The 23,628-nt window shown below is 37.9% G+C and overlaps 1 protein-coding gene across 4 annotated transcripts in view; it reads right to left on the bottom strand.

Moving 5' to 3' along the window:
• Positions 1-23,628, bottom strand: part of LOC149068368 (guanine nucleotide exchange factor DBS-like) — a 142,163-nt gene that overhangs the window by 45,340 nt on the left and 73,195 nt on the right. For 2 of the 4 annotated variants that reach the window (XM_089251436.1, XM_089251437.1), the window contains 4 exons: positions 10,555-10,638; positions 7,696-7,810; positions 7,238-7,328; positions 2,941-3,054 (listed from right to left, as the gene is read on the bottom strand). In XM_089251436.1, coding sequence (XP_089107562.1) covers positions 2,941-3,054; positions 7,238-7,328; positions 7,696-7,810; positions 10,555-10,638 — 404 coding nt within the window. Of the gene's footprint in view, positions 1-2,940; positions 3,055-7,237; positions 7,329-7,695; positions 7,811-10,554; positions 10,639-15,490; positions 15,733-16,505; positions 16,700-23,628 lie in introns of those variants that run through there. The other 2 variants (XM_089251438.1, XM_089251439.1) reach the window with 2 other exon arrangements.

Below are 23,628 nucleotides of genomic sequence, written 5' to 3'. Positions count from 1 at the left end.
ACTTTGTGGAGGACTAATCAGGCTGGGATCTCAGCCGAAGAAACGGTGTGACGAATGAAATGAACATTAATGCTCTGGTGCACAGCAAAGTCCTTTTTCCTTGCCTAGCTCCGGGGATTTTCGTGCTACAAAATACTTGGTGTTGCCATTTGATATTTTCGAAATTTTCTCACTGTAACCGTAACTGTTAGAGTGACACTGTTGTTTTCCATATCATTCTTGAGTGCATACCTCAAAATACCTTATGCCAAAATTTCATTCAGTTTCTGTGAATGGTATGATAGTTAGGGGCCCATATGTCGGGATAGTTTTTTTATAATCACCCCGTATATATAATGCAACTGCAATAAACCAGTTATGCACAATCACCAATCATCTCGGTGAGTTTGGTAAATTTCACTATTTTCGCAAATTTTACTGGCAATTATGCTTAATATCCAAGCAGGGCTCCAACTACGGGGGGGGGGGGGGTAATGGCAGGCTGGTTTGGTACCCCGGATTAAAGAGTAAGTGTCCAGATGGTACTGTAAGAACGGCGAATTTGATCCCAAAGCACTTTCACTTTTTTTCAATCATTTTTGTATTAAAATAAGTTTCTTGGCATTCTTTCCTTTCAATTTTGTGTTTTCTCATAATTTTTAATGTTTCCACCACTTTCCCCCCCCCCCAAAAATGACAAATTATGCATTCACGCGATTTCATGCATTCATGAAAATGATACTTGTTACATCTCATTTTTAGTTTATTTTTCAGTAGATATTGCAGACCATGATGTTTTTATCATCAAGAAATGATCACAAAAGCTCCAAACAGATTTTAAATAATTGAAAAATGAATGCAATCAGTTTTTAAACTCTTTTTGATTAAATGATAGCCATTTCAATTGTAATCTCAATAATTAATCACTGGCCAAATAAATAGAATTCTTATTCTTTTCAATACATTCCAATAAGGGTTGGCAGGCTTTTGATACATGGCAGTTTTTGTTGGTTTAAACTGTCACATCAGGAACTGTCAAAAACCTCAAATATTGCTTTTCAACATTAAAAATTCCCATTGAAAATACACACATCAATTGCATGTAATGTTTAAAGTCACTATATTATACAAAGAATAGATACTTAATATGATTGCAAAATAATTTTCTGCTCTCTACAGAATTATTTTGGACAATATATGTGTATTTTTTCATGTAAAATATACAATTCGAGCATAACATAAAAGCTGAAAGGAAAACTATGGAACTATTTGATATTCTTCAATTCAACATGATTCTCGACCTTACAAAATTTCTTTAACTGCTCATACAGTGTATGTGTACTGATAAAAAGTATCTGCTGTATTCTTTTCAACAGATACCATATATGTAATGTTGATTTCTGTTATTACATTTTCTAGATAATCACTGATATTTAAAACGATTCCATTATTGTGCATAACATTAGAATATAGCTAGCGAGGTTTTGGCTAAATACTAAATTGGACTACAATGTCCTTTAATATAGTACTGCTGATTGCATATGATGCTTAAGAAAAGCTCATTTGATCATTTTTGTTGCACTACGGTCATTTTCTGCACACTAGGGCTAATTAGACCGGGACCTACAATTTATTGCTGATTCCAAACGGCAGGCTTGTTTTTTTTATACTCAGAGAGGTTGGTGCACTAACCCTTCAATGGGGGGACTCCCTGCAGTAGCAATTTTTTTCTGCGGTCATGTTGCTGTTTCTGTTGTACCCCTGTGTCAGGAAAGTTTTCTGACAACGACAAACCGAGTATCGAACTCCCGACACCTCTAAACATCCTTTGGGTACTTTAAGTGAGTATCTAATCGACCTGGACTACCGCGCCCTCAAGAAAAGCTCCTATAACTCATGCTAAGTGTAAAAGTAAGAATGACAACATTGACAACAGGTTTTTGACTTTGACTTTTTAATACTAAGTTTTTGAGGTCAAAAACCTAACCCTATGATCTCCTATCACACACATTTTGAATAAACATCTCTATTTCGCTTAGGAAATTCAACACAGGTAATCAGTAGTTTAGATAATATTAGCAGTTTGGATAAAATGGACCATAAAATTATATATCTATTCTACACTCTTGCTGTCAAAAAATTAAAATTGCAAATTATAATTAATATTTAATTTTAATTATTGTAGTAAATTAGTTTTCAAAAATAAAATGCAATATACAAAAAAGTAAGTTCTTCATCATGTTTTCTAGCTATTGTGCTCAAAATATCCAAAAGCATTCATGTAGGTTTCTGACGGTTTTTGACAATTTTTGACGGTTTAAACCAGTTTTTCATGCTTGTCATGTCAAAAACCCAACCCTGATTCCAATGGACTTTTTACTATAGTTACTTTGAACTAATTTACTATCACTAGAGTAGTTTTTAGCATAAAACTACAATATCCGCTTCAGTCAAAATGGCAGCATCTTGGACTTGAGCAAAATTCCATGATCTTGGGATGGAAGAGAAAATGAAGATAAAGTAAATTAATATAATTAATTAAAATTAATAAATTTCCAAGACTGAACTCGTTTAAATAATGAAAAGTTGGTTTTTATATGCATGAATGCATCACTGGGGGGGGGGATAGGAAGTAGCAAGGCCATAGCTTATTTTGTTTATCGGGTCACTCCACTTACGGGGGAAGGGACCATATTTTTGCTTTTTCAATTTTGTTTATTGGGTAGTCCCCCCCCCCCCCCGTGTATTTTTGCTTTTTCAAGAAGAGGGACCTCTTAACAAGGTTTGACTGTATTCATATTAAAAATAAATAAAAATTCAACAAGATGGCAGAAGGGAAAAAAGAAGATAATGATATTAAAATGAATAAATAATTAAATTCAAATTTTCAAAAATACAAGAATGAACACACTACATATCAACATTATAATATACGCCTCTTGCACATAGCAATATGTTCACCTTAAACTTGAAATCTTCCCTGAAGAACTTGTTGCTAACTTCCGAAATAGCTTTCTGAAAAAACCCTAGAGGCCGCAACACAAACACTACGTGGATCATTCCCGGAAAATATCCCTGTAAAAGAGATGAATAGTGTGATTAAGCCTATTACAAGTAACTTTTTTGCGAGCAATAATTAGACATTAATGAGATGGGTATATTCCTGTAATTTCATGCCTATAATCCACACACTATACATAAAAAAAAAATCTGAATGTCTTAGTTCGGATTTACCTGCAGTTGCATATAATTTGCTGCTTTTTCTTCTTCTGAGAGGTTGGAATAGAAATACAGTAAAACCTCACTTTTACAGGCACTAGTCAGACAAAAACAATTCATCCGTAAAAGAGGGGGGGCGTGTTTGGTAAGCAGTTTCGGAATGATTACTTTAAATAGAGCTGAGAAATTGTTATTTGGTCATAAAAGAGAGGCGACAATAAAACAGAGGTTTTACTGTATTTCTTCTTAATAATTGAAAAAAAATTTAATTTTATTTCTCTAAAAATAACAGATAGTTTTCGGGAGCAAATGCAAAGATGGAATTTTTTCTACAAAATAAGACCAACAACCTCTTATTCCTTAAGATATAATTATTTGTTATACAGATTACTGCTGTAATGCCAACCTCGAGATTCTCCGTTGTGTTTTCCTGAAAATAATGCACAGATTAAAGTACATCTGAGGATGGTGTCACTCACCGCTATCCATACGAAGGTTTTTAGCAGCTGGCTGATGCAAAGATATATTTAGGAAAGAGAAAATTCAACTGTCCTTGTCTCGGGCGCTCACCTGAAAAGTGGACATGGGTGTGATTTCCAGCAAGGGCAGTTGAATATTCTTTCTTTTCTAAATATATCTTCGCATCAGCCAGCTGTTAAAAACCTCCGCATGGATAGTGGGGAGTGACATTATTATCCTCGGATAAGTTGCCATCTGGTGGCAGTGTCAACAATTGTGAGCTTTGGACTGAGTCAGGCCAGACCGTCCGTGTATGGTCCCTTTGAAAAAATACAGGGTGTTTAAAAATGTACAATTTTTTTTAAAACGAATATGAACTTTTTAACAGAAAATAATGGATTAATGCTTCAAAATTATTGTTAATAACAGTTTAAAACTTTAAATTTACTGCAAATGTTGAAAACTTTTATTTTTTCCCCCGGATACATAGGCACATTTTTGTTATCTGAGGATGATGTCACTCTCCACTATCCATGTGAAGGTTTTCAACAGCTGGTTAAAACGCATATATATTTAGGAAAGAGAGAAAATTCAACTGCCCTTGCAGGGAATCGAACCCACATCCTCTCACTTGGATAAGTCGCCATCTGGTGGCAGTGTCATCAATTGTGAGCTTTGGTGCGAGTTAAATCCGACCATCCATATACGGTCTCATTCAGTGAACACAAGCTTCAAGGAAAGATAGAGATATCCATTGTTTTTGTAGTCTGGGGCGCTCACCTGTCAAGTGAGAGGAATTTCGGCAGAATTCTATAAAAATGCTGGACATAAACTAAATAACCTCCATCAAGCTATTTTTTCATGGGTTTGATTCCCCGCACAGGCAGTTGAATTTTCTCTTTTTCTTAAATATATCTTTGCATCAGCCAGCTGTTAGAAACCTCCATATTACAGTATATGTTGCAAAAATATCAGAAATTCATGGTGTGGATTACATATGCAGCTCTTGCGTGTCTTACATCTGCCTATTCTTTTTCCTGAGAGGTTGGACAGAAATATATACAGTCAGACCCTGATTTAACGAATTCCTTGATTTAACAACTTTTTTTCTGAAATTCTGGTGAAAATAGAGGTCAATACCTTATTTAATGAACAAAAACCTCAATATAACAAATATTTTTTGAACTATCCAAAAATTTCTCTTATTTATTGTCACGCAAAACAACAATCTGAAGATTTGACTTCCGTCAAGTTTGTGCTCTCTCTTGACAAGTAAAGAATGGCGGGTCACATCTGAAGAGAAAACGTTTTTCGATTACTTAAAAAAAAATGTCAATTTCTGCAGAATTCTATAAAAAATGCTGGACATATCAAACTAAATAACCTTCATCAAGCAATTTTTTCATGCATTCTGACTTTTTTCTTCACTTTGTTTTTTGTTTCAATTGTTGCCAGAAATAAGTTGTAACAGCAACCCCCAAAGCAAGTACAATGGAACGTGGATTAGTTCAAATTTTTACCAACTCCCCCTTGAGTTTTATATGTAATTTAATGTTAAAATGTGTTATTTAATTCATAAGCAAATTTAGACAGTCGGGAGGAATCTACAGGCAATCAGACTTTGCTTCGCTCGACCCAATTTGTTCAAACTTCATTATCCGGGACTATTGGCTACTACCAAATCATACACATAACTCATCCACATTTCTCTGCGGAACGTCTACTGAATTGGTACATGTTTGCATGTGCGTTGCATGTAAGTGTTATGAACCTGACGTGAAGTTTGTTTCAGTTTAATGCTTGTTTTGTGTGTGTGTGTGTGTGTGGTGCCACCATCTGCCACCAGTTTTTTAACTATGAGTGACCAGGACTATTGGCTGCTGACCAATTTGTTAAAAAAAGCAAATCTTTTTAAAAATAAAAAAGCTAAAAAAATTCTCACATTTTTTATAACCTTAACTTCTGGCTCGAACAGCCATGCTAGCATTCTGTCTACTGAGCAACATGTCAGGAACTCAGTCCCGGTAGCGCCAGAGATGAAAGTTATCCAAAAGGCAGTATCTCTACATAGTGCTCAAGTGACATGGTGGTAAGATGCTCGTCTACCATCGTGAAGGTAGTTGTCTGGGTCCCGGGTTCGAACCCAAGGGAGGATATAGATAAGATATTTTCCCTAACGAACTCGAGGTGACCACCGATAGATAACGCCTTCACTTCCAACCCATCTCACTAATGGCAGTAAATTGCAATATAGCGATACGGCCAGAGTTGGTGTTTAGTGAAGTAGTATCTCTACATAACTAGCCAGTTTTTCAGTACATCTTGTACAATCGAATCCTCTTTTAACGAATACCCTCATAGCAGAATTCTTGTTTTAACGAACACTTTTCTAATTCCTGAAAAAAGTTTACGTAGGAACAATGCAAAAACCAGGAATTCCTTTAAAACAAAGTTTCCTTATAATGAAGTGATTTCTCTGGTTGCTTGGAGTTCGTTATAATGGGATTTGACAGTATTAAAAAGTGGGAAGTACATCTTTCTCGAAATATATATTGCTATCTGGTGGCCTGATGTCATTTAAGAGGTTTAGGGGTTTTTTTCTTTTTGATAATTTAATGCCCACTTTAACACTGTTCAGCCAAAATGTACCAAAATTGTGTACCACTTCATATGAATTGCATTATCCAATCTCTAGAAAACATATTTCTTCAGAACAGTTTCTTTTAACAAATTCTAATGAAAATAAAATCCCCTTAATAAAATGCAAATGATTAGCAAAAAATTACGGAAGCAGTTTCACAACTGATAATCAGTTACTGTTTCCATAAATAAGGCTTCGAGCATGGTCAAGAAATTCTACAGTGATGCCGATTCCAGAATGATGGAATAATGTAACACAGCTCTAAGACCCAATATATTAATCTTATATGAATATTGATGATTAAGTTGCAATTTGTAGTCATATTACGGATCCAGAACAGAGATTAATTGGATAATTCAAACTTTGCTGCTGTCCCCTCAAGCTCCGAATTAACTGAGTGTTCGACTGTATTTATTTGGAACTCTTATATCATGTAACAATATTTTTCATTTTAATTCTAACATTGGCATAGTACAATTCATTCTGTACTCAGGGGTCTGTCCAGCCAAAATTTGGGTCTGCTTTTCAGATCCCTCATAAAATACTGGATATGAAAAAGACCTTTCACAAAATTATAGATCCAAAGAAGGACCCTTCACACAATTCTGGAGATCTATAAAATGCATCGTTCACAAAATTCCAGATCTGAAAAATGCACCCTTCACAAAATTCCAGACCTGAAAAACTGACGCCTCACAAAATCAAAATTAACAAAACCATATAATTCCCAAAAATTGCTTATTTTCACAAAATTAATGACCGTTTTTGAAAAAATAAGACCCTACAGAAAAAATTCTGGACAGACCCCTGGTACTTTCAGTTTCAGTATATACTTTTTACTGCTGCGAAGTCATTGGTATCGCTTCACCTATTTCGAAACAATGAAGATATAATTTAAAAACAAGACTCCCTTTAAATAAGTAAACAAAAACATCCTACCGATATTTTGAGCAGAACAGCTTTAACAGAGCTCCATTTGTCATTCCGTCTATCAACTATCAATACAAATCCTAAATCAGCTTCCTGTAACCTACATGATAGATACCGACAATGAATCAAAAACAAAGTCAAAACAACATAGACATTAAAGTTTTTTTGAGGGGGATATGAATATATGCAATACACTAGTTGGTTATCAAAGAGCTATTGGCATGCTTTTACAAATCGGCTCAAACATAACAAGTCTATTGCATCAATGGCAGCCTGGAATATCGTTTTTGCCATAGAGATGCTGGCCATTGAAAGTTGCACGTGTAACCACTTCAAGTCAATTTAAAATTTGAGGGCAGCGCTTGAGTAATATCAATGGTAGATATGCTAAAAAATTAGAGAAAAAAAAACTATGAAGTAAAATATGTATTTCCCATACTATAAAAATGAGAAAATATTAAACTCACGTAGGCACATTGGTAATGTACAAAATGAGCTTGCAATATTCTTCATCGGAAAGGCTGTAAAAATTCCCTGTGTCAGGAAATGTGATGATGGGGAAGCCTTCTGGTGTCTTACCACCTTGACATGAAAACAGAAAATAACATATACATTAATTTTACATGGATCAAGAATTCACATATTAATGAAAACTTATAATGAAATTCATAATTTTATACCTATAACTAATGTTATTTTTTATAATTCATATTTTTTATGCATTTTATGTTTTCAAATTCCTCATTGATGTGTTTGTAATATATATGATACAAAGATTTTTGGTTAACGATGATTATCCAATAATGATTATTAAATAATAAACAAAATGAAGCCAAACAATCTATATATATATATATATAGATATAGATATAATTTTCCGTGTGTATGTTCTCTATACAAATCTACAATTTTACATCTCTATCGTCTCCAGATTTTGCACATATACCAAACAAGGACCATATTCAATGACATGGGCTACTTTAAAAGTTTGTCAAAGCAGGGCAAATGACTGAAACGGGCAAAAAAACTATTGAGCAACAGTAGTTTCTGGGTCTCAACAATCACTTTTGAAATGTTTACTTTGAAACGCATCGCTAGGGAACCGCGGTAACCAGACATATGCCTTTACAATGGTTTGCCACTTCTCTAATCCTGTCAGTATATGTGTATAATATTTTATGCCTTTGTAATGGTTTGTCACTTTTTTTCAATCTTCTCAGCAAATCACCGGGTATTAAAGCTAGTAATAAATAAAATGACAAAATATGAATTAAATTAAAAATATAAAAAAATAAAGCTTAAATAAAGCTGATGTTGTGAAGACTAATAATGATCCAGTTGATTGGACGCGGCCAAGAGACGAAGTCCAAATGGCCACATCCAAAAATCCTGTTTTGTTCTGTGTGACCTGCCCTCCTCCATCCATTGTTCAAAAAAGAATTTCATACTCGGTTCCCAATGTCAGAATCAGGAAGTAGTAGCCATTATATATGGGTGGAGCCATAGCCTTAAGCAGAATTTTCTCAAGGGGAGGTTTTCAATTTTTTTTCTCCTCGAGGAGGGGGGCTTACGTTTTTTCCTGCAAAATAAACTATAATCTCAGCTTGAACGGGGGTTAGAACCCCCAAACCCCCCCCCCCCCTTGCCAACGGATGGAGCTGCTTTAGCAATGATCTTCCTATAGTAGAGGCAAATTCAAAGTGAAACCCATAAGTGCAGTAAGAGGCCATTCAAGTATTATGTCAGCAGATTTTTAGCCATTTTTGACCCCCCTCCTCCCCCAACTTGTCAGCAAAATTTCACCAGCAGCTTAGAATATTTCATATCTTCAAAAAGGATGGTTGATGACGTAAGCAACCTTCAAACCCCCCCCCCCCCAATGCTAACGTAATACTTGATTGACCCCTAAGCTTGAAACTCACAAATGTGATAATGTGAGAGAAACTTTTGTTTGCTAGACAGCAAAAGCGGCATAGCTTTCTGGGGAGGAGATTAATGAAATTTTGAGATTAAATTGCAAAGTAAAGCCTATTAAAATATTTTTTCAAATACTTCAAATCGTTGCAAAAGCATAATTTATCACCTTTTAACCAGAAAGATGCCTTATCACCCAAAATCACGTTCTAGAAGACCTCAATATACAACTTCCAGTGCTGATAGGTTGATGAAAAGAATGGTATCTACCCACGTGATGTTAATGGAATTTCTCGGTCTCTAATTTGCATATATTGCTAGTTAAGGCTTTAAGAAAAACTTTAAAAAAACTGGTTTTATGGTTCATCTGAATATTGTCCGTTAACTAGCCCTCTCAAACCACCAATCACATTTAGAGATGTTAGAGTGGTCTCAAACTCCACGAAGCTTACGGAGAGAAATGGATGTAAATGAAAAAAAAAATGTAATTTAGATGTCCCGTTGCATATATGCAAGTTGTTGTCACCATTCTAAGGCAGCGATTCTCAACCGGGGCTCCGAAGCCACTTGAGAACACTAAAAAGAACCCAGTAAATTTGAAAAAATAATTAGACATTTTCTCCAGCCGTTGGCAATTGTTTTGGAGATTTCAGCAATTGGAAACTTTGCTCAATTTTTGTATCATATTTGGTGGCAATTGGCAATTTCCTGTAGTTTTCTTGACAAAACATCGCCACTTTGAGATTGCAAAGTCTACTGAAACCCAAATACACCTTGTCCATATTGTGTGGAACCTCTAATGAATTGGTACATGCTGGAATGAGTGTGTACATGTGTCTTACGAACTTGATGTGAAACTTGTTTCTGTGTAATGTGTGTTATGGTGGTGCCGCCATCTGCCATCAGTTTTTTTTTCTTCTATTTAGGGATTTTTAATTTCTGCAAAGCAACAATGAGAATTTTTAGGGATTTTTCTACAAAGATACAAAAAAACGGAAGAATTCAGCTTCAGACGAGAAGATTTTGATAAGACTAAAAATCAAAAAGGCTTCTGGGTAAATCCGAAGAATCTGCACACTATCCACTAAGGTTTTAGGCAACTATTCTTTATTTTATGTTCATTACGCTTATTTAAACTGTAAATTTATCATAAGAGGCAGTGGCAGGGGGGGGGGGAGCCTACCATCTTCTAATACTTATAAAGAATAATCCAGGAGACAAAGAGCAGTTCTCTCTTATCATTTCACAGGTACTGGGGGAGGGGGGGTGAATCACACGTTGATCTGCGAGAAGTATGCTATGCTCGAGGTCAACAGTTTCAATAATTTAATAAGTCATCTCGTTCATATTTTTCTTCTGACATGATCGCTACTTTAAATAAGAGATTAATAGGTCAAAATCACAAGTCTTACCGGTTATGATAGCGTAACGGGCATGAAGAAGGCTTGCGACATCCCTCACAGTCAACTGACAACCCACATCAGCCATCGCTTCATCTGCAAGCAAATAATACACTACTTTAGAATTATTCAAAAACAGATAAATAGGTGGAGATAGACTTGAAAGACTGAGGGGGGGGGGGGCACAATGATGATGTCAATTCATATATACATTAGATCAATCGAATCCACCTTTGATGCTGGGGGGAGGGGGGGCACTGCCCTGTATCTCCGCCCATGAGGCCTATACCAGGATTTTTGCAAAACAAAAGATGCCACTCAAATTTCCCAAGAGCCAAAAGAATGTATTTTTTCCCTAGCTCTATTTCTTTAAAATATGATTTGGTGGGCCCTTATATATGGCGGTGGGCCAAGCATCATGGGGGTTCCCCCCCCCCCCGGGCCAAGTGAATTTTCTGGTGCCTACTAGGCAAATTCTCGAAAATTTCTTGTGAGGCCCACCTCTACTCAAGTTGCTGGGACACATCACATCAGCCAGGGCTGGGCAAATCCCAGTCATCTGGTCACCATGGCGACTAAAAAACTGGAATTTTCACCAAAAAATTTTATTTGTGTAATTGCTAAATTGCGGGCCGACAGCATCACAAAATGTTCGAAATTTATATCAGCATATCTGACGAAATGGAAGAGGGTCACTATACCCTTAAAAAAAGTAAAAAATTTTCACTTTTTTCTTTGGGTAGAATTTCTTTTGGCGCCTAGATCTTTTTGCGATTTATCCAGCCTTGATGCTGGATAACACACATAGCGAATGCTAATACACATTCATTGTTCTGTGCCAGGTAACATTTTATTGTAATACTCTTCAGTATACCGAACAAAAAGTAGCGACACCACATGATCAAGTGGTACTAAATACCAATATTATTACAGACGTCATCGGAAGAACTAAAATATGCGACGAGTTTGAAAATATCAAGGAAAGAGTTAAAGCTAGGGTTACCAACCATCCTCCTTTTTAATGTCATTTAAAGCATCCTCCTATGTTTCAGAAAATGCACCCTTTTGTCCTGCTTTTAAGGTTTCTGGAGTTATTTATATTTCAACCCCACGGGTTGCATTCAGTTTAGACCCTTTCAGAAAGTTGCCAACTGTGGTACCTCAGAAACGTTTATTTTTGCTGTGCTTGACTGCTTCACCTGGATTATACTGCCTTCTCTGTCTGCTAGGACTTCAATCCTGCTTAGTGAAATAATATAGCCACGTTTCCGGTTGTGGCGAAAAGAGTTGATATTTTCAGTCCGGGGCAGGGAGGCCCCTCTAACGGCCAGGGGACAAAGCTGTTTGCGGGCCCCAGGCCTACCTAAGTTTGACCTACAGGTGTAGATACTAATAAACTAGTCTGAAACATTTTTTTTTTTTTGCATATATATATATTACATATATGCATGAAAATATATATTTGCAATATATATTGAATTGCAGTATCCACTTTTTTAAATTAATATTTGAAGTTGAGACGTCATAACAAAAGCAAAATCACATACATGGTTATAGCTGTACGAATTTTACTACATTCCCTCTTACATCTTAAGGGCTGTTTGTAACATTACCTTGGGTCTCTGGTGGAATAGTCCTAGATCTAGTCATTTTGAAATCTTATTTACCTTTAATTCACCTCCCAGATCTTATACGCGCTGTAGACTTTCGCCGATCGGCCGCCATTATTTACATATCAGTATTGCCAGATTTCATGTCATAATTGTATTTTTATTCTGAATAGTTATGCAAATAGCACCTGCCCTTCATTAGGTGTTAGTTTTCCACAGCAGAATATCACTGATTCAATGGTGAAGCAGAGGATGCTGGGAATTGCCCTTTAAATAGTGGTGGTATGCTGGAAACGACACAAATATACCAAGTCACAAATGCCAAGTCAGAACTGCTCTTACTAAGGCATTTCGCACAGATGGGTGCGCACCGGCCATCGCTTCTTGCATCATCATGAACCATTGATTGAGTAGCAAACTTAGGCACAGCTCCGCCTTGTTGCCGATCGCCTCTACTGACATCATGGTCATCAGATTTCTTCACATGGCTGGTGCATTACTGATCAAATTGTAAAATGTCGACTCTACTAACACGGACGTTTGTCGGTTCGTTGGCCGCAGTGACATCATCGAGTGATGGCCGAGACGAACCTCTCAATTGAACTGTATGACTCTTGTGATGGTGGTCCAATGCAATGTAATTGGTGAAATTGAAACTTTTTCTAGAAACTCTGTTGCTAAAAGAACTTTAACGAAAAGTCTAGTATTTATAACCAAGTTTGAATGAAATATTATTTGTGTGCGATCTGATCTCGGAATGTTCAAATAAATGTTTTAATAACCAAAAAAAAAATGTGTTAACTCATTCATGTCATCTGTGGTGCAATAATGGGTCAAGAAATCATTAAATGAACCGGGAATGCAACCTTCTTGCGTTGCACGATCAAGTAATATGAAAGAAAATTTTTAGCCATTCCCCCCCCCCCCCCAGCAAAATTCCGTCGTCAGCTCTGCCCCTCTGAATCTTAATGCACATTGGTGAAATCAGAGACGTACACAGGGGGGTATAGTCAGCTCGTGCCCCCCTCCCCCACGATCAAAAATTTATTTTTTTAATGCAAAAATAATTTTTTTAATTCAATTTTCGGAAGAAAATACCTTTATATGTCATTATAATCAATATCTGTTAATTTCAATGTTACTTGAAGGGTTTTTTTTTTTTTTTTCTACCGAGCATGACTCAAGTCTATCGCCATAGGCAATTTACTACCTAGCGAGTTGTGCCGGAATTGTGTGTACCTAACAGTCTGAGTGAGTATCTAGTGTTGTGTATGATTTTTCAGTGCTGCCATCTATATCTCAGAAGTGATGTGTAGTGATTGTATATTTGTACTGTTTGTAGGCCTGTTGCTCTCTGTGGCGAGACTTTTTAATGGGAGATCGACTCTCATTTGTGCCTCGAAGTTGGCCAAGAGATGGCCTTGAAGATCCACCACAGAAAACCAACTTCAGCCGACCACCACTGTGGCGAAGGTGGGGCTCGAACCCGGGTCCCCGTGATGCGAGTCCGTCACTATGACCACTCGACCACCACAGCAGCTATTTGAAGGCTATGTGAACGCAAAATTTATCTTTGATAAATTCATTGCGACCCACCCTCTAAGCCATACAATGGTAAATCCCATAAAGGCCCTTGGACCAAATATGGCCCTGGGGGTTTTCTGATGTGGCCTGCCCTCCTCAAACCTAATTTTGTAAAAATGAACTAAGCGGCACATTTACAAATCATTTGTGTCCCATGGTACAATTCCAGAACATTGAGGCGGCCTGTGGCACATTTTCAGATCACTTAAATGACCCGGGATACAGTTCCAGAACACTCAAGCAATCTGTGACATATTTAGAGATCCCTTGAGTGACATGTGACGTAGTTTTAGAACACTTGAGTGATGTAGAACTGCACTGGGGCCACTTAAGTTACCCGCTGCACATTCTCAGATTAATTGAATGATCCGCGACATGTAATTATGGATCACTTGAGTGATGCGTGGCCCAGTTCCAGAGCAAGTGGCCTGGACACAGTTCCAGAGCACTTAAGCGGCCCAGACACGTTTCCAAATCACTTGGATCCCTGAAAAATTTAGAGATCACTAAAGTGGCTATATAGGGCACTTATCAATAGGGGGGAGGGAATGTTACTTCAAGTGCCTACAAACTATCCAAGGTTTTTCTCGTTTTTGGGGCACAGAGTAAGATGCCATTAAAAATATTTCATCTTTTTATAAAGGGTGGTTGATGACATAAGCATCATCCAAATCCCCTCATGTGAAAAGTCAGAAAATCAGAACCCCCCCCCCCCCCCACCCCTCCCATCAATGACGACTTAATATTTAAACGGCCTCTTATTTGCAATTCCCATACACCTATGTTGACGATTGGGCAGAACGTTTTCTGCGCTAATGCACTGTTGAACTACGTGTCGTTTCACTTCCATCGCACATTGTTGCAGGATATTCTTCTCACAGTCGTGTTTCCACAACGATTTTTTTAAATTCTTGACAGCCTTAAATAGTTTCCGTTGGGCCGAGGCCTAGTAACTTGTGTGTGAAACCAAGCTGAATTTATTTCTCAGGTGATTTTAATTTCGTATTTTTGTGACTTTTTCTTTTAAATTTGGTAGTACGAATTTACTGCTCATTCAAATTTGGAGTGGATTATTTCAATTTATAACATGTATTTTGGATTATTTCACATGTATGTGCCCTAAGGATTATTTCGATTTCTAACGTGGATTATTGTTGTGCAGTGGAGAAAGGATGGGGGGAAAAAACAGATGAGCAGTGAAAAAAAGTTTTATTTCCCTTTCTTCTTCTTCGCGGGGTTACAGTAGACTCAGGCACTTCTTGGCACCAATAACGCCAAGCAGTGCCATGAAAGGTACTTATACTGCGTTTTCACCAATTATTGTTGCAGCCGGTATTATTGGACAGAATGTATTGCAAAAAACTTGGGATGAGTGACGTCACTGAGGGTGCACACATGCAGGCGTCCCCCTTTCTCGGTTTTCGAACCTGGTGAGACACTAGCTCAAGTGCCAAGGTCAGCGACAAAAAATAATCCCCTAATTTGGCACAACCCCACTTATGGAATCTTAGCCAATGTGTAAATTAAATGTTCAGAAGAAAAAAAATATATCGCGAAATCCACTTTCAATTACTGTATATACTTGTGTATAAGCCGACTCCCCCCACTTCAGGGCCACCAAAACCGCAATAAATTGAAAACCCGTGTATAAGCCGATCCCCCAAAAAATTCGTTCATTTCAGAGAAAAAAAATTCTTATATTTTCATGCAAAATGAATAGCTTGTGGAAATTAACAATAGAAAATGATTCAAACTTTTTAAACCATTTCTTCTGAGTCTCCAAGCTCATCGTAATCCATCAGATCGTCATAGGATGCGGCATCTTCGTTTCTATCTTCATCTGAGCTGTCTCATCGCCATTGTCACTTTCAAACAGGATAGATATCATCTTGGAACAGCTTCGGTATAGGGGACATGCCAAGTTGGTTCAAAGAATTCTGCCAAGCAGTGGCACTGGTTGTTGTTTTTCCGTATTCCTAGCGTCTTTACCATTTTCAAACTGGTTTTCTCTTTTTCCATTCTATTCTCTCTCTTTTTTTCTTCCAAATGACGTCACCTTACAGCCGCAGCGTTTTGAAAAGCCATTCAGGTTTTAATTTATAATACATAAGAATATATTTATTTATACAACATGCAGGACTGTTGTTTATTTATAAGAACCCGGATTCCCAAAAACAGAGTCCGCGTTTTAATTTATAATACGTAGAATATATTTATTTATACAACATGCAGGACTGTTATAAGAACCCGGGTTTTCATTTATAATTATTTTTTTATTATAATTATGCTCGTTGGTTTTAGCATTTTTATGTTCGCTCAATCCAGCTCTTATTTATGTTTCCATTTCTCTTGTGTTTCATGACATTTTTCATATTGTTTTCTATGCTGGCGATTTTTTTTTCTTTTTTCGGCGCTCGTAATGCGTCTAACGGCCTTGGCGACTTTTGATGGGGTCATGGGACATATTTGGCGCCGAAAAAAAAAAGTCGCCGAAAATCGCCAACCTGTTCCCTATACAAACAAAAACAAACTTTTTAACCAACGGTAACCTCCAAATTGCGGGCAGATCACGATCTCGTCAGTGGCCGTTATTCAGAGGTTTCACTGTATATAAGTCTTCACAGCTACCGGCAAATTAGATCTCAAGCCGCTTGACAATTTTGGTCAAAAAAAACAATCAACGGACTCTTTCCCCCGCTACGCGTTATAATGACAATGAATGCGATCGATGAATGACGTGGTTTTTTTTTTTTTTCAAAGAAAACGAACCTTCCTTGGGGACACTTGTTGTCCGAGCGTTGAAACAGCTGTTGCTTCTCCCAACGACGGCGCTGATTCATGGCAGTGACAGCAGAGAGAGGGCTTCGCGGCTGCACCGATTGCGCAGCCTTTTTTCAGTGAAGCAATCTCAGGGGAGGCGTGCTGAGCAAAGGAAAAAGAGGACACGTGCACGATCCTCATTGTAAATCAAATCACAGCCACAGGTAGGCGCGATGGGCTGACCTTGAAGCAATGTTGTTGACGGCCTTGACTCCGCTGATAACTTGGTCCGGAAAGAATTTAGTTATACTTATACAGATCTTCTGGTACTTAGAGCTTTCTTTCAAAATAAGTCGAATCACGCAGCTTGAAGGCGCGTATAGCTGGGTTTTCCTAGGAGCAGGTTTCCTGTGCCGCGCCCAAACGTGATTCGCCCAGCGCGACACGAAGTCCTTTCACCAATAAGAAAAGCATCATGACTATGACTTAGGTGACCATACGTCCCGTATTCCCCGGAACAGTCCCGGTATTTTCTGTTTTTTTGGCTGTCCCGACTTTTTAGCAAAAGTGTCCCGGTTTTTCCCGTATTTTGCACGAAGCCTACTTGAATTTTTATTCTTTATTGAAGTCAAAGATTGAAATTATTTTCAACTTATAAATTATATTATGATAACTGCAATTATAAATGAGTATATGAATCTCCCACATTTGTCTTAGTGAAAATTTTTTTTCGTGGAATTCATTTTAATCCACTGCAATTAGCAGTAATGCTGCATTTCCCACCGTTGTGATTTCTCCGTTATTTCAACAATATTTGGCGACTTTGTTCGGTTTTGGCGTCATTTTTGGCAATAATTGGCGATGTCCTGTATTTTCCCGTATTTGGAATCCCAATGTTCCGTATTTCTCTCGAGGAAATATGGTCAGCTTAAGCATGACTGTTTTCCTACAGAACGCAATACGCCTCACGACAGCGCTTTACGTCTGGCGTGATTGGCCGACTGCTTCTGGAGGAGTCAAATGCGTCGTGCGCCGCGCGTTTCAGCGATCCCCCTTCATTTTTTTGTTGTGCTTTCTTTTTTCTTTCCCTTCTCTTAGCTTATATTACTGGAGGGAGTATGACGTCAGCGGTCTCCGCCTTGGCAGTGCTGAGAACGGTGTCCCCCCCCCCCGCCCAACATCTCCGTCGGAAGATCACGTGACTCGGTGAAACAAACACGATCCCCCCCCCCCCCTTCCTATGATCAATGTTAAAATTGCCGATTTGAAGTCGGGTTTTCCTAGCAGTAGGTTTTTGTGCGTCACGTGAACCGAATTAGACCATTTTGCGCCGGCAGAAACGTGTTACATAATCACGCTACGCGTATGTGTTTTCCTAGCCTGGCGCACCAGATCAGGGCGGCTATATTATAGTGTATGGCTTTGGTATCAGCTACTGTGTCGTCTGCATGCTCCGGTTTGAAGGGAAGGGAAAGAAAACACACAAGACAGTGAAGAGAACATCGGCGAAACACGCGGCGCACGACGCATTTGACTCCTCCAGAAGCAATCGGCCTAGTCACGATCGACGTAAAGCGCTGTCGTGAGCCGTATTGCGCTCTGTAGGAAAATAGTCATACTGATTTTCTTATTGGTGAGTAGACGGCGTGTCGCGCTGAGTGATTCACGTTGCGCGCGGAATTGGAAACCTGCTCCTAGGAAAACCCGGCTTTAGCACAGAAATGCGGAAATTTTGTGGGCTTTTCCGTCACATCAATAATTTTAAAAATTGAATTGAATTTTTGATATTTGAAATATTGAGCTCGCTTAGAGATACGAAGCCCAGAGAAAATTGAATATAAAATAATGAGCCAGACCCACTTTTGAGGTGGATATCCATGCAATAACATTAATTTCAGCTTTTTATTTGCATGTTCTCAAGCACGAAAATGAGAATTAATGTGTCCGTATTGTCTTACATTATCCAATTGCATCAATCCATATAGTTTAGGGTGTTTTGAAATTAATTACGGGCCCGTATAAATTACATTGAAGAAATTCCGCAGCTTTAATCAAGCATTTTTTGAAGCAAAAACAGGCAGATCGATTCATTTATCTATGTTTCTTTCATTTAGATTTGTTCCTTTTGATGAGTCGCATGCGGCCATTCCTTTCATATGAGAATAATTAAAGATAATTCCAGAATTAATAATGAAAGAGATAATTTCAGCATTGACGAAATTGATAATTTCAAAATTAATGAAAGTGATAATTCCGCAATTAATGAGAGCTAATTCGGAGTTAATGAAAGAAAAAAATTCTAGTTTTTATGAAACAGATAATTTCAGTTCCAAAATAAATGAAAGCGATAAGTTCACCATTAATGAAAGAAATAATTCCAGAATTAAGAAAAAGGGACAATTCCAAAATTAATGGGAGAGATAATTCCAAAATCGATGAAAGAGATCATTTCAGCATTAATGAGGTGATAATTCCAAAATAAATGAAAGTGATAATTCCGAAATAATTGAAAGCGGTAATTCCAAAATAATTGAAAGCGATAATTCCGATCCAGCATTAATGAAAGATAATTTCAGATTGATGAAAGTGATAATTCCAAAATCAATGAAAGCGGTAATTTCAGAATTAAAGTAAGGCCGGTATTACACTATAAAAGTTCGTTTATAAAAACTTGAAAAGTGCAACCAATGGGCGGATTAGTTAAGTTCGCTCGAATGTAACAGATGTGCTAAATGGTTACATTTTTCACGTTTTATAAAAGGATTTTTATCAAAGTTTTATAGTGTAATACTGGCCTAAGAGATAATTCCAAAATTAATAAAAGAAAAATTCTAGACTTAATAGAAGAAATAATTTCAGCATTGATGAAATAAGTGATAATTCCAGAATTAATGAGATATAATTGCAGAATCAATGAGATATAATTTCAGAATCAATGAGATATAATTTTAGAATCAATGAATGAAATCATTTCAGAATTAATGAAAGAAACAAATCCAAAACTGATGAAAGCAATTACTCCAGAAGAAATGAAAGAAATAATAATTAATGAAGGAAAATTCAAGAATTGATGAAAAAAAATTTTCAACATTAACGAAAAAAATTATTCCTGCATTAATGAAAGAAATTATTCCAGTATTAATGAAAGAAATTATTCCAGTATTAATGAAAGAAATTATTCCAGCATTAATGAAAGAAATTATTCCAGTATTAATGAAAGAAATTATTTAATCTTTTTTCATCTTTGGATGAGTTCACTATCCTTTTTTTAATCTTTAAAACCCAATATTTAGAGACCGAACATTTCTATGGGCAAGCGAGCTTTGTTTTCACCGAGTCACGTGGTTTCCTTGCATTTGATGTCTACGACGTCGCGGCGGCTGGATGCTCCCTCCAGTAATATGAGGTCGATGGCGTATACACTAGCGCGCGAATCTTGTAACGCACGACCCTTACCGTAATTTCTCCATTATTTGGCAACCTTGTTTACTTTTGGCGTCATTTTTGGAAATAATTGCAGATGCCCCGTATTTGGAATTTCAATTTCCCGTATTTCTTTGGAGGAAACATGGCGAGCCTATGCATAATCCCAAGCTCATATTGGTAAATGTGATAATCCCAGCAATCAATTACTTGATTAGCTGAGCATAACTATGGTCGAAGATGGTGGTTTCGAATGTTAACGTTAGTTTTGTTTGCACATGTCGATACGTGTGAAGAAAGTCAACAAACATTATAAGATTGATAATGTTATGAATATTTTTCTATGAGCATCTCCGCTTATTTCAATTTAGTTCAATTTTTATTGCAAAATACGGGTAGTGCCACGCATCATGTACAGGTAAAAATAATTAATCGGCCTAATAAAAGAGAAGAAAGGTTATACATTTTTACATATTTATTTGATCGGTAACATATGCGTTTGAAAAATTAACATTTATAGGAGTTAAGTGAGACCGAAGCCAAAATTTGTATAGATGAAGTTATACTGTACATCATACCTCCCCATCATGGCCCCCCACATCCTGGAGCAGGGCCCCTAGGCTGGGATCTTTTGCGGGGGGGGGGGCCCGACCAGATTTTCACGGGCCTCTTTATGATGAATTTATAGCGTGAAAAAGCAAAAAAATTGTGAAAATCATCCCAGGGCTGGAGCCTTGTCAGCCCACCCCTTGTGGGGCCATGCTCCCCATTCAGCGGACGAAATTTTTGGTTCCCATGGGTGTCCGTTACTGAGAGATTCTACTGTATTTTTTCGATTTTGCACAATAAAACAGGGAGACAGAAAGGAAGGAAAAGAAAGCACTGCAAAAGTACATGACCCTATAACGGCGAAACGCCTTACGTACGGGTGCATGTATTTGATTCCTCCAGAAGCAGTCGGCCAATCGCGCCCGACGTAATTGCTGGAGTGAGGCGTGCTGCGCTCTGTAGAAGAAAAAAAAACCAGTCGTACCGCTCTTCCTAGTATTGAGAAGACGGCATGTCGCACTGGGTGATACGCGTTGCACGCGGCGCAGAAAACCTACTCCCAGGAAAACCGGGCTTTCGAGAGAATTGGAGATATCCCGTATTTTCTCTTTTTTAAGCATTTCAATTCCCTGTATTTTTCTTGAGAAAAACTTTGTCGGAAGCCCAATACGCTTACCTCCTAACCAGAACATGGCCCGCTAATATCTTTACGAAGAGATATAAGTAGGCTCATCATATTTCCTCGAGAGAAATACGGGAAATTAAAATTCCAAACACGGGACATCGCCAATTATCGCCAAATATGACGCCAAAACCAAACAAAGTTGCCAAATATTGTTGAAATTACGAAAAAATTACAATGGCGGGAAATGATGCATTACTGCAAATTGCAGTGGATTAAAATGTATTCCACGAAAAAAAAAAAAACGTTCACCAAGACAAATGTAGGAGACTAATATTCTCATTTATAGTTGTAATTATCATAAAATAATTTACGGGTTGAAAAATAATGCCAATCTTTGACTTCAATAAAGAATAAAAATTCAAGTAGGATTCGTGTAAAATACGGGAAAAACCGGGACACTTTTGCCAAAAAGTCGGGACGGCCAAGAAAGCAGAAAATACCGGGACTGTCCTGGGAAATATGGGACGTATGGTGGATATAAACATGTTGTCAAAGACCTAGGCCATGCTGCAAAGTCAATACGCTTCCCGGAACACACAACACAAAGGTTCTTTCGATTCATCTGAAGACCGAACACACACTCGTTTAGCAGAACATTTCACGTTCATACTGTATACATAAGAATTCAGATATTTTAGTTTGACGCCAACTGTTTGAACGGAAAAGTCTAATTAGATCTCGAGAAGCGGGACATATAGACAAAGTTTATTAGTATCTGGGAGTGCGTCTGTCGAAGATAATGTCATTGATGCACTCCTGACCCAGCCTTTTTGGCCATACAGGAAATTGTAGAACAGACGTCACCACATCCCGCTCAGTACTCAATAAAACCGACGGGCGAGACGGGAAATAAATCCCTGAATCGGGAGCCGGCGAGAGTCTGATTCGAGGGGTGGTGCCAACCCTCTTAATGTCCGTCGTGTGGTTTTTAGCTATAGCTACAGAGCTAAAGCCGCTGACGCCAGGGCTTAGTGCAGAACGTGCACCAAGCTGAAGCCTCACCCCACTGTATCAATCCGGAGAGCTCCGGCCTATCCAACAGTAGGGTAAAACTAACCAGTCTCACGACGGTCGAAGATAAATCCAACTAACCTTGTTTGTTGCGATGGCCGTATTGGGCTTCCGACGCAGTTTTGTAACTAGTGTTTTGCATGTCACATATCGGAAGCTGGCATATAGATAAAATTTATTAGTCTGAGGGGGAGGGGTCTATAAATTTTGTCAGGGCCTGCACTCCGAGGACGCCTCTGACAAACGTTGGTGGCGCACAGTTTGAGAACCCCCTGTTTATAATATTTTGCCCACATAATTACTGTAGCTTCCTTTAGCTCTTCCTCTGTACGAATTATAAAATAAAGAACAAAGATGCGTCCCCGAAAAGTTTTACGAGGGATGGAGTTTCTTTGGAAAACACGTTGCGCAATTCAGTTTATACGTGACGTCTGGGAATACTAAATGTAAACTGTAACGTGGTATGACACGAAGCTTGTATATATATATATATATTATGAGATACTGCTATGTTATTTTCACTTGGGCATTCATTCAAACCGAGCACAACTCCGGTCTATCGTCATGTGCAATTTATTACAGATTGTGCCAGAAGTATGAGTGTGCAGGTACCTATAACAGAGTCTGAGTTCGTATCTAGTATCATGTTTTGAATTTTCGGTGCTGTCATCTATGTGTGGAGTATGATGATTGAATATTTGTACCGTTGTAGGCCTGTTGCTCTCTGTGGCGAGACTTTTTAACGGGTTGGTCGGATCGCATTCACACATCGAAGTTGGAAATCACAGAAAACTAACTTCAGCAGACCACTATCGTGGAGCCAGTGGAGTTCGAACCCGAGACCTCGAGGTGCGAGTCCATCACTATGACCACTCGACCGTCACAGCGGCTTTCATTCGGGCAGGCTATACGTCCCAAATTGACCTATTTTGTTTGGCAAGTTTTTATTTTGATTGCGGCAAGGACGAATAATTCAGCCGATCGCGGGTTGCCAGTTGGCTGAATATCCCGCTTTCATGCCAATGGCATATCGTCAGCCTCGAGTGCCAGGATGAAACAAAGAAATAAAGCTCTTACGAATCGGAAATATCTCAATTCTATTTGTGGCGTAACCATGAAAACATGTCACTTGCGTTTGCTCATGACGAAGATATTGAAAATCATGAGTGTTTCCTTTCTGTACAAAAGGAAACAGAAAACAAAAGACAATGCTTATTGAAGAGAGGATTAGAGGAAGCAAAATCACAAAAAAAAAAAAAAATTCTGGCTTTCTTTATACTCTTTCTGGTTCCAGTTATCTCAACTGTATTACAGATATCCCGTTTGGCAGCAGTGTCATCAGGAACAATACCAAGAAAGTGTTTTTTTTCCCCTTCTATCTCTCTCTCTCTCTTCCCCATTTATATCGTCAGATATATCCAAAAATCTGCGCCAGAATTTTCTTTTCCTGTTATACATCAAACG

The sequence above is a fragment of the Pholcus phalangioides genome, unplaced genomic scaffold (genome assembly GCF_987345545.1).
Source record: "Pholcus phalangioides strain wild (caught in Gottingen) unplaced genomic scaffold, Ppha-v1.0 ptg000027l_1, whole genome shotgun sequence".
Taxonomy (NCBI): Eukaryota; Metazoa; Arthropoda; class Arachnida; order Araneae; family Pholcidae; genus Pholcus; species Pholcus phalangioides.
Note: the sequence above shows the minus strand (reverse complement) of the source record. Positions and strands in the feature narration are given on the sequence as shown.